Consider the following 12,790-nt stretch of genomic DNA (forward strand, 5'->3'; position numbering starts at 1 on the left):
TTGTCTTATTTGGGAGCTCTAAGAAAAGGAGCCACCGACGCCTGACAAAGTAATGATGGTGAAAGGAGGGAGCTGTGTGCCTTCTTTTTTAATTCAGTAGCTTCTTGGTGGAAAGATTAAGAAACCCTGGTAAACAAGGTGGCCCAACCATGTATGCATTCTTTTTACTGGATATAAGTTTGCTGTGGCCAAAAACATTGTATGAGAATAATAATTACAACAATACTAGCTACCATTTTTTGAGCATTTCCTATTTGTCAGGTACTGTTCTAAGTGGTCTATATATATATAATAACTCATTTTGGCCTTGCAACAAACCTATGAGGATATGCTTATGCCTGTTTTTAGATAAGGAAGTTGAGTCACAGAAATGTTAGATATCACACCCAAGGTAACGAAGCTAATCTTACCTTCGTAAGTGGAAGGGTCAGTATTTGATTTTGGGCAGCCTGACTCCAGAATCTGAAGAGGGAGGGCTGATGTGCAGTAGATTGTTCTTTAGGACAGTGGTTTCTAAATGAGTGAGTGCACACTTAAGAGGGCTGCAAAACCATCCATGGGGTGCAGGCAGAAAATCTACTTACTTCTGTTTGCATTTATTTTCTCCTTTATTTGTTTAAGTGCAATATTTTATACGTAAAAAGGAACATATAAATTCAGTTACTTCTGTTTGTATTTATTTTCTCCTTTATTTGTTTAAATGCAATATTTTATACGTAAAAAGGAACATATAAATTCAGTTACTCGTTCAATCACTTTTTATGTATCATGAAGTATTTTTTCCTAATTCTTTGCTAAGTGGATTTACATTTCTTGGTATCTAGATTAACTAAACCAGCCCTCACAAGTTTCGTATTGAAGATAATATTAATAACGTAAATAAAAGCAAACCATAAGAAAATGGTAGAGCTAATGCCTCAGCATAAGTCTGTCAAAAATTAGAAATTATTATGTAAATCTTTTGAAATATGGATTTCTATTATTGTTAATGGTGAACATTGTCTTAAATGTATATTGTGCTTTAACATATTTATCAGTAAGAATATAAAGCCATTGTGATTTTCAAGACGTTTAGAAACTAAGTGTATAGAACAGGAAGATGGACCGCTACAATTTGAAAGCAAAATTATGCTAAGTGAAAGAAGCCAGCCACAAAAGGCTACACGTTGTATGATTTCATTTTTATGAAATGTTCAATAGGCAAATCCATAGAGACAGAAAGTAGATTAGTGGTTGCCAGGGAATAAGAGTAGGAGGAAATAGGGAGTGGCTGCCAATAGGTACAGGGTTTCTTTTTGGGATGATGAAATGTTCTGGAATTAGATGGTGGTGGTGGTTACATAACTCTCTGGATTATATTAAAACCACTTTAAAAGGGTAAATTGTTTGGTATGTGAATTATATCTCAATAAAGCTGTTATAAAAAAAGTTCATTGTACTGTTAGTAAAGAAAATAGAATTATTTTAAAATAGTGTTTTTATGTAATCCTTTAAAATTTTTATTTTGTGTGATCTTTTATAATATAATATTAAAGTAATATAGTACCACGTGTATTTAAATATGCATATTTTGGGAATGTGTGCTCTAAGTCCTTACCTCCCTTCTCTTCTTTGTTAATAGGGATTCACACTTACAAAAAGTTTGGCGATCACTGCTTTAGAGTTGCAAGGAAGAGAAGACGTGTCTAGGTTCCCTTTAACAGTAGTGCTTTATTTCAAACTTACAAGGGGATAATGAGGTAGGACAGGACATTGTCTTTTAGGTATACTGGACTTGTAAGCTTGGGATGTACATCAGGTCTCATGGGAAATCAGAAGGTGTTACACAGCACTGTTCTAGACACAATCTGAGGTAGAGGGAGTTAGCCTCTCCGTTTGCATCCCAGATGTATACTTCCCAGGAGAGCGAGAATGCAGTTGGGTTGATTTGTCACCATCCCATATGGAGTATCTCTTTTGGGCATTGTTTCATGCCAAGCCAAGTTAGAATGCCTTGCTCATGTCTAGCCAATATATGATTTCTTTGACTTAGGCACTGTTCTCTATTCAAATCAGCTGTGACCAGGGTAACCTGGGGATTTCTTTTGAGACATGTGGCAGGGCTTGGTGGACTGTTTTTCCAGTATAGTACAGAATTTATGGAGAACTTTGTGAAGGCAGTATGGTGGTATAGAAAAAACATGGGCTTTGCAGTCAGACAGCCTTTGGCTTAAGTCATTCGCTGTGAGACCTTAGATAAAGTTACTTTATCTATAAGAGTCTCTGTTTCTTTATAAGTAGAATGGGAGTAATGATACCTACTTTGTAGGTGAGGATTAAATGAGATAAGATATGTAAAGTGTCTGGCACAGAAGCTGACACATGGAAGGCACTCAACAAATGTTCCCTTCTTTTTGTAAAGGAAACGTAATGGATTGAGAAAATCATGCACGTTTGCATTTCTAGTTCTTTTATATTTCTTTAATGGTTAAGGAAACCATTTTAAAAGCTACCACAATATAGATATTTTCACCTCCTCCATCCCAAATATAAATATTTTCGCCTCTTCTTCCCCCACTAGCCAGCCCTGGTGGTCTTGTGGTTAAAATTCAAAGCTCTCACTGCCAAGGCCCAGTTTCGATTCCTGGTCTGGGAACCACACCATCCGTCTGTTGGTTGTCATACTGTCGGGGCTGCATGTTGCTGTGATGCTGAAAGCTATGCCACCAGTATTTCAAATACCAGCAGGGTTGCCCATGGTGGACAGGTTTCAGTGGAGCTTCCAGACTAGACAGACTAAGAAGAAGGATCTGGCCACCTGCTTCCAAAAAATTGGCCATGAAAACCCTATGAATAGCAGTGGAGCTTTGTCTGAGATAGCACTGGAAGGTGAGAGGGTGGCGCAAAAGACCGGGCAGGGTTCTGCTTTGCTGTCCACAGGGTCGCTAGGAATTGGAATCCACTCAATGGCAGTAACAACTACCAATGCTTAGTCATTGAAGAATAGTGGTAAGAGAACTGTGTAGCCAGTAAAAGACTAAAAAGATAGAATAAATTCATTAATGTGTTATATACATTATGGCAGTATAATCTGGGCTTCTGAAACAAAAGTTGAAAGGCAATTGTAGCAAAAGTGCACTGGATGAGGAGGGAGCAGAGAGAAATGCTATTCCTGCTTTGCTTTCTGACTCTGGGCAATTTACAACTTCTCTGGGGCATCCATATAAGGTGAGGGCTTAACTGAATGATTTTTAAACTTCTTTTCACTTCCAAAAAATTAGGTAAAGGAGTTTTAGAAAATAAAAAGTGTGACTTATTTCAATGATACTGACTTCTCATGAAAATCAGTCTCATGTTTTTAAATAGTCACACTGCATACTCTTCATTTGCAAGAGCATTCTAAATGATTGTGATGGTCACAAATCATTGACCATTGATCATTGATTGACACTGATCTACTTGGTACACTGAGGGGAAAAAAGTGTTACTAGAGAAGTTGGACTCCAGGTGTGCCAGTGTTTAAATTTAGAGCCTAACATTCTTTTTGGTTGTTTGTGGTTATTAATAAGACAGCTGTAAGCTGTTTCCTCCTGTGGGCTCAGTAGGGGTTCTGGTTGTTTTAAGATGGGTGGTTGCACTAAGGAGTAACTGCCTTCATGAGCTGGTAGAAAGGAGGCTATCAGAGAATTCCATTTACTGTAGATGGTGATTTTAAGACATACCATTTTATAATATACAACCCAGAATTAGATTAAGGATGTTCCTTTGTAAATTAGGAATGGCATGATTTTGAATGAGAAAGTAGAGGATTTATATGTAAAAGGGTAATTGTAAAATTGTTTTATAGTGTCACAATTTCATGGCTTATCATTCTTTAATTTCTTAATTTGCTATACCAATTTTTTGGAAGAAACGCCAGGGGAAACTTTCATAATTAAAACAAGTTTAAATTATTGATTTTTAAATGAATGAGTTTTTTTGTGATTAGAAAGGTATATGCTATTTTTTAAATCCTAAATTATTTCTGAAAATGATATTTGAATGATATAAATATATGACTTGTACTGAATATTTGAATTTTTTGACTATAACAACAAAAGCCAAGCAAAGTTTCCAATTTTTATTTTATTTATTTATTTATTTAATAAATAAGGAAGGAAGATTCCTTATTTATTAAGGAGGAAGATTATTAAAGAGGAAGATTCACTCTGAGCTAACATCCATTGCCAATCTTCCTCTTTTTGCTTGAGGAAGATTCGCCCTGAGCTAATACCTATGCCAATCTTCCTCTTTTTGCTTGAGGAAGATTCGCCCTGAGCTAATACCTATGCCAGTCTTCCTCTATTTTGTATGTGGGTTGCCAATGAGTGATGTAGGTCCACGCCTGGGAACTGAACCCGGGCTGACCAAGTAGAGGGCACCGAATTTAACCACTAGCTGGCCCCTCTAATTTTTATTTTAAAATTGAAAACTCATTAGCGAATGCTTCAAGTTGTGCAGCCATTCAACTGTTTATCAAGCAAAATGGTAATTTAATATAATGATGCTATATTTTTTCTACAGGTTTTATTGAAAACTACAGCTGGAGATATTGATATAGAGTTGTGGTCAAAAGAAGCTCCTAAAGCTTGCAGAAATTTCATTCAACTTTGTTTGGAAGGTAATCATAACTCTTGAGTTTTATTCTGTAGGAGAAATTTTGTTAATTTAAAAATGGCCTGCAGTGTATTTTTCCACAAGGTTGAAGATGAGTGTTAAAGAGTGGTAATGAATGATAGGAGTTGATATGAGTGATGTGGTGTTGAAGTATGTGTCAGGAAATGGACAGAGGAGATAAGAATTTTCCCCTAAATAAATCTCTTTATCTTTAACAGAGAAATGTATCTCACCAAATAATACTTTGGTCCTTTTTGGTCTCCTTGGCTATTTTCCATTTCTTTCTTTCATCCTCTAAATATGGGTATTGCCTAAGATTGCCTCTAGTTATCTATTGTCTTTACTCTTCAGTTGTTACTTCCATCCAAATGACTATCAAATTTAGAATTCCAGCCATTTCTTCTCTTCTTAGCTCTGATTTACATATCCAATTGCCTAGTGGACTTTTCTACAGGAATCCTGTAAAAAAGCAATGTAAAACCAAATTTACCAGTTTCCTCCCCAGACTTCCTTGATTTTCACCTACATGATTGTAGCTGCTTTTTAGCTGGTCTTCCTCTCCCTCATCTTTATCTTCTTTATTCATCTGGTAGTTGAATCCACAGGCAGCTTGGCTCCCTAGCTTTCCGACTTATTTTTCATTGCACTAAATAACCACATGGTTTCAGTTGACTGTTATCTTTATCTCATAAGCACTTCCTTCTCATTTCTACTTGAACACATATCCTCATAACTTCTTCTTATCCTCAATCTCCTCATATCCTCAGGCTCTTTTTTGGAATATTTTCTCTTCCCTTCTTAACTCTTCAAGTCTACCCACTTTTTAATGTCTGTCCAAAATTCAGCTTTCTCCACAAAGGGTTCCATCCAGCATTCAGTGATGTTATTTTCAATGTCTCTAGTATTTTTTTAGATTTGAGTCATAAAGTGATTGTTTTTCTTTTTAACAAACTTTACAAAATCATACGTCTTGAATCAAACACTTGAGTGTTTCCCCTTCAGAATATTCCTTTATAGAACTAAACATTCCAAACATTTTTGTAACTTGCTGGCTTTTAGAACATGTTGCGTATGGTTTTGAATATCTCCAGTGGTGGCAAATCATTGTCTTTCAATTATATCTGGTGTTTAGAGACAGAAAAGGTCAATCAAGGTATCAGAAAACAGCGTTTCGAATCAAAAGCAGGATGTGAAAGAGAATCCAAAATAACCGGTATAGGGTACAGTGAGAGCTCTCCAAATAGATAATTACCAGGGGACAATTTAAAAAATAAAAATACCCGACCAAAAAAAGAAAAAACTTGCCAAAAAAGAAAAAGAGAAAAGATATCTGCAGAGACCATTATGATAATTGCTAAGACAGGCAGGAAGGAAATTGAGTCAGACAGGTAGTTCAGTCAGAGAAGCCTCAGATAACTGTCAACAGAGCTGAGAAACACAGTAGACACAGAAAAGTCAGACTTGTTTCTGGAAAGAAGTTTAGAAGAATCAAAAGCTCACATTTTACAAGAGATGAGTAAAAGTACAAAAACATTAGAAAGAATGAATGGTAAATTACAATCCATGACCAGGTGAATGGAAGAAACAGAAAACATCTGGATATAATATGACAATGAAGAAGAAATAAGGTTCTTAAGTTAGATGATGATGAAACTTAATTACAACAACAAAAAACTATTCCTCTATTTATAAGAATACAAGGAGAAAGAAAAAAATAGGAAAATAATGAGAAAAATATCTACAGCAATTCTCTTAATTGAACAGGTGATAGAGAGTAGTATTATTGCAAAGGCTAACAAGAAGCCTGAGAAGACTAATTTAAATAAAGATACTCCTAAATGAATAAAGTCAAGGTTTTAAAAGTATAATTCAGAGAACCCCATTTTATCTCTGATTCTATGATTTTCAACAAGTCATGTTATTTCTAGATTTTGTAACATTAATATCAAGTATTTATTTTTTTAAAGGCATGGTTTCCAGAATTAAAAAGCAAATGAATAAAAATAAGGCAGTGCGAGCACAGCCTCAGATATGGTTTTCAACTAAAATGACGTTCACAGTTAAAGAGAAGTTCTTAGTCTTTTTTTTCACCTTTGTTGAGGTGTGATTGACAAATAAAAATTGTATGTATTTAAATTGTACAACATGAGGTTTTTTTTTTTTTTTTTTTTTTTTGCTGAGGAGGATTTGCCTTGAGCTAACATCCGTTGCCAGTCTTCCTCTATTTTGTCTGTGAGTTGCTGCCACAACATGGCCACCACTGAGTGGTGTAGGTCTGTGCCTGGGAACTGAACCCAGGCTGCTGAAGCAGAGCATGCAGAACTTAACCACTAGGCCATGGGGCCAGCCCCTACAACATGATTTTTTTAAAGGTGTACAATGTCATTTAATATACATATACATTGTGAATGATTATCACAATCAAGTTAAGTAACATATCCATCACTTTACATAGTTACCTATTGTGTGTATGTGTGTTGAGAAGACTTGAGATCTACTCTCAGCAAATTTCAAGTATACAATAGAGTATTATCAACTCAACTATAATCACCATGCTATATGTTGGATCCCCAGAACTTATTCATCTTACAATTGAAAATTTACACCTTTTGACCAACATCTCCCCATTCCCCGCCTACCCCCTGCAAACCACCATTCCACTCTCTGGTTCTATGAGTTCAACTTCTTTAGATTATACATATAAGTGAGATCATACAGTATTTGTCTCTCTGTGTCTGGGGGAAGTTTTTAGTTTTTCCAAAAAGATCTACAATTACACAGACTTAATCTTGGCTTTCAAGTCTTTGCAGGATAGTTAGGTGAACAGTTGAAAATGAGTGAAAAGTTTAAAAAATTGTAAGTTCAAAAAGTAGGTTAAAAAATATATAAGAGAAGGAAAATGAAGCTTGTTAGCTTTGATAATTTTATTAGTTCCTCTGAAGTATGAGGAAGGAGTAAAATTTTAGGTCTGCAAAACGAAGTGGGGAGCAGAAAGAGAAGTAGATAAGAAAATTAGATTTTTTTATAGTTTATGTGATTATTAATCTCTTTATTGCTGTTTTACCTCAGCTTTGTCTCTTCAGTGTCCATGCTTCATCAGTCATCTTTTATCCCCCACTTCCTTTAACAATAGTTTAATAAGTCTTTAGAAGTGACAAACTTATAAAGTGATAAGTATATATTAAGAGGTTAAAAGAAGTATCTTTACAAAACTAAAATATTTGCTTAAAAGAAAGTAGGGAGGCTAAAATAAGTGGGACAGACAGATCACAAAAAGAGTTTTAAGTAAAAAGTTATTAATGATAATATTTACAAAATTAAACACAAAAATCACAAGATTCTAGAAGAAGAAATCCATATAAATGATTTAAAAATGCAAATATAAATTCCTATATGTTCTTGGGCAGAAATATAATTAGTCAAAAATATGTCATGATACCCATAGATTGTACAGCCAGAAATAAAAACTGTAATGATAAATACCAGAACCACAGCAGCCAAATAGGAACTTCATTTCATATTTGAGATATATGTAAATTTCTTTTTTCAATAGTGGAGAAAATTCAGGAGGATGTTATGAACACATATATCCAAATAATAAAAGCTCTTCAAAATATTTATGAGAATGATACACAAAAATTTAAGAAAGATGAACATTATTGCAAGCAGCAAAATCTATGATAGCACATTGTAAGCTATAAAGACAACTATAAATGCATAGTTCAACAGTAATTAATAAATTTCAAGGAAGTAGAAATAGTGGATATGGAAATTTTGTGGAAATTTGAAATTCTATCCATGATAGAATACAAAATTATAGTGTAGAGAAATTATAGAAAATTCCTACTCTCTGTAGTATTATAATAGTTTCATTCACCCAACAAGAATATAATTAGGAAAATAAAAAAGAAAAGCTTAAAGTAAAAAGTCAACATCACTAAAAGACTTAACAGGAAATATAAAAAAGAAATGATAGGTAATTCTACAGTTTGAAAGCACAAGTAATAAAGACCTCTTTCATGTCTCCCTTCCCTCACATTTAATAGCTCTCTTAGTCTTATAGATCCTGCTTCCTAGAGAATTCTTTAATCTGTGTGTCTCAAGATAAGACACAGTCGTGTTTTGACTCTTGGGACAACAGTTTTTTCTCTCTCTCTTTCTCCCTCTCCAGTCGTGTGGCTTCTAATCCGTTCTGTATAATGGAGTTTGAGTGATCTTTTGAATAAGCAGATCTGATCACGTGCTCAAAAAATGTTGATTGACTGCATATTATGGGCCTAAAGGATTATTTTCATTTTCTGATGTAGACTGGTGTATGTGTTATATTCAAATTTGAATATGAATTTGTAGAATTTAAGTGAAAATATTAGAGTTTGACCTCACATTTGTGTTGAACTTGAAAATTTATAGGTTGCCTCCACATTATCTTATTTAATCTTCAAAACAATACTGAGTTAATTTATATTATTAATTTTATAATGAGAAAATTGCTTATACAGGTCAGTGACTATAGTTAATAATACTATATTGCGTATTTGGAAGTTGCTAAGAGTAGATCTTAAAAGTTCTCATCACAAGAAAAAAAATTTTGTAACTATGTTTGATGAGGGATATTAACTAGACTTGTGATCATTTCACACTATATATAAATATCATATACAAATATCAAATCATTATAGTTTGAAACCAATGTAATGTTATATGTCAATTATATCTCAATTAAAAAAAAACGAAAATTGAGTTTAAGGTTGCACAGCTAACAAGAGGCAAGACTCAGAACTACTGACTGCTAGATACAGTCTGAGGAATGGTTACTGAGTAATGGTTAATCTAAGTAAATGGTTACTTAGGGCTACAGGAGAGAGACTTTTAGACCTCTTGGTTTTTACAGTTTCCATTTGTAACCAAGGAGAACTTGTCTGCACTGGGGAGCTCTTGTGAATATAGCCTTACAGCTCATCACTGGGAGAAGAGATTGGAAAAAATCAATTGGTCTTCCTTTCTACTTCTTCCAATCCATCCTATGTACTGGATACAGTTGTTAGATTACAGATTATATTTTTTTAAAATATGGATTTTATATCTAGTTATATCTTGCAAATGTAAATAATTATGAGGGTGCCTGCAAGCCACTATATTATAGTACGTTATGAATTATGATAAACCATAGTCATGTTTTGACTCATAAAGTGTCACAAAGTACCTGTGTAATAGGTACTTTATGAATTATGTCAGTAATTGTATCAGTACAATGCTGCCCACAGTAGGCACTTGATGAGTATTTCTAGTGTTCAGTTGCAAGTAATAGAAGACTCGACTCAAAATTACTTAGATAATAAAGACATTTATCATCCTGTATGACAAGAAATCTGGTGTTAGGCAGTTCTGCAGCTCAGCGAAGCCTTCAGGGAATTATTCTCTTTCTATTTTTCTGCTCAATCCTCAGTGTGTGATTGAATTAAGACTCCACTCAATAATTGACCCCACCTCAACCTACTCTGTTGCTACTTGCTTTTTGTTTGTTTGTTTGTTTTTACAACAACAATAATAATAGCTTGTGTTTATTCAGCACTTTCTTCAGCGCTAGACATATATGCTACAAATATTTTCCTCTTGTACTTACCTGACTAATTAACGTAAGTTCAAAATTAGCTTCAGTGAGATAAAATAATTACTTTCCTTTCACTCGAGGGATTTTTTTTTTAATAAAACTGAGGTGAAATTTATATAAGATAAAACTATTTTAAAGTGTATGATCCAGTGGTATTTAGTATATTCGCTGTGATTGTGCAACCAGCACCTCTGTCTAGTTCCAAAACTATTTTTATCACCCCAAAAGAAAACCACCCACTAAACAGTCACTCCCAATTCTCCCCTCACATCAGCCTCTGGCAACCAGCAATCTATTTTCTGCCTCTATGGATTTACCTATTCTGGATATTTCATATAAATGGAATCATGCAATATGTGACTTTTTGTGTCTGACTTCTCTCACTTAGCATGTTTTTGAGGTTCGTCTGTGTTGTAGTGTGTATCAGTACTTCATTCCCTTTTTTGGCTGAGTAATATGTATTCCATTGTATGTTTGTACCACATTTTGTTTATCCTTTTATTCATTGCTGGACAGTTGAGTTATCTTCACCTTTTAGCTATTGTGAATAGTGCTGCCATGAACATTCATGTATAACTGTTGTTTAGTACCTGTTTTCAATTTGGGGGGTATATATGTAGAAGTGAAATTGATAGATAATTCCATGTTTAAATTTTTATAGAACCACCAAATCCTTTTCCACAGTGACTGTACCATTTTGCAGTCCAGCTAGTAATGTACGAGGGTTCCAGTTTCTCCCTCCTCACTAACACTTGTTATTTTCCATTTTTTTGATGATAGCCATCCTAGTGGGGGTGAGTGGTATTTCACTGTGGCTTCAATTTGTGTTTCCCTATGACTAATGATATTGAGAATCTTCTCTTATGCGTTTTGGCTGTCGTTGCTACTTCTTAATATAGACTCTGTGATTCAGTCCAACTCTCATTCTTGCCCTTCCACCCTCACCAGATTCTTTGCTCATGCTTTACCTCACTGAGATGCCATGCTTCTGCCATGCCCAGCTTCTTTCTCCTCTGTGAAGTCTCCCTTATGATTCTAGGTTCCAGATAATAAGTACTATTAGGAGATCATATATGATGTCTCTTCTATGTTTATAGCTTCCAAATAATATCTTTATGTATAAATATAAATAATTTTAATAATTTAGCAAACTTCTTGAGAGTTGTATATTGTGTTATTTATTTTATTTATTGAATGTTTCTTGAGGAGAGTGCATTTATGGTGTTAGACCTATAATCAGTGAGGAATTTTGATATATTTTGGGTTTGTATATTGTTTATGTAAATTAAGTTTTTGGAGGGAGAAGAGGAAGAATTAGGAAATAAGGTGTTCATCTCTAGCAGAGTTTCTCAACCTCAACACTGTTGACATTTTGGGCCAGTAATTCTTCATTGTGAGGGCCATCCTGTGCTTTGTAGGATGTTTACCAGTATCCCTGGCCTCTACCCACTAGATGCCAGTAGCATCTCCCATATGTGACAACCAAATATTTCCAGACAATTGACAAATGTCCCCTAGGGAACAAAATTGCTGCTCCTCTTCTCCCCAGTTGAGAACCACCGATCTATACCAAAATTCTCTAATTTTTATTTTGAAAACTGTAATCCAGAATTTGAGAGAACCCTGGAAATAAATACAAAACAACCACCACCATTGTTTCTATAGAAGTTGTGCTGTTTTGAGTACACAGATATTTTATAAGTAGGGAAGAAAAGGTTTTGGTTTAGGATGCTATTTAACATTCTAGGGGAAAAAAAATTGTAACTCTAGTTTTATTAACTCTGATAATGTAAATACACTTTGTTTTAGACCATGATAAATTGTTTTTAATTTTTTTTCAGCATATTATGACAACACCATTTTTCATAGAGTTGTACCTGGTTTTATAGTCCAAGGGGGAGATCCCACTGGCACAGGGACTGGTGGAGAGTCTATCTACGGAGCCCCATTCAAGGTGAGACTGAATTATTATTATTATTATTTTTTTTTTTTGCAAGTCAGCTTGGGTTGCTTAATCAAAAATGATTGTGCCCCACAAGAAGAAAATGCATTTCACATTAGTGCACAAAATCAGATGTCATCACGTATTTAGGATTATACAAGTATAAGAGCAGCACTTACACTATCAAGCATTCTTTCTAAATTGTCTTATTGCAATCCTGTATGCTAGATTGAATTCAGGTGGAGCTAAAGATGGTAGTGAGGAAAATGTGAGTTGGAAAAAAGATTATATATTTCCTGACATCTGACTTTATCTGATCTCTGCAACTCTGTAAATATAAAATGTTTTTAGAATATTGCATATGCCATCCTCTATTAAAACATTTTATTTAACACTCTATGGAATTTGTATTAATCTGCTTGGACCACTTAACAAAATACCACTGACTGGGTGGATTAAACAAAGGAATTTATTTCTCACAGTTTTGGAGGCTAAGAAGTCCAAGATCAAGGTGCTGGCATACAGTTCCTGGTGAAGGTTCTTTTCTGGCTTGCAGGTGGCTGCCGTCTCCCTGTGTCTTCACATGGTGGAGAGAGAAAGAG

The 12,790-nt window shown here is 34.6% G+C and overlaps 1 protein-coding gene across 3 annotated transcripts in view; it reads left to right on the top strand.

Annotated features, from left to right (window-relative positions):
- Window positions 1–12,790, top strand: part of CWC27 (CWC27 spliceosome associated cyclophilin) — a 225,396-nt gene that overhangs the window by 2,517 nt on the left and 210,089 nt on the right. For all 3 annotated transcript variants that reach the window (XM_087443325.1, XM_087443327.1, XM_087443326.1), the window contains exons 2-3: window positions 4,543–4,639; window positions 12,088–12,200. In XM_087443325.1, coding sequence (XP_087299451.1) covers window positions 4,543–4,639; window positions 12,088–12,200 — 210 coding nt within the window. The remainder of the gene's footprint in view (window positions 1–4,542; window positions 4,640–12,087; window positions 12,201–12,790) is intronic.

This window comes from Ceratotherium simum, chromosome 18 (genome assembly GCF_057802395.1).
Source record: "Ceratotherium simum simum isolate JZ-2026a chromosome 18, ASM5780239v1, whole genome shotgun sequence".
Lineage (NCBI taxonomy): Eukaryota > Metazoa > Chordata > Mammalia > Perissodactyla > Rhinocerotidae > Ceratotherium > Ceratotherium simum.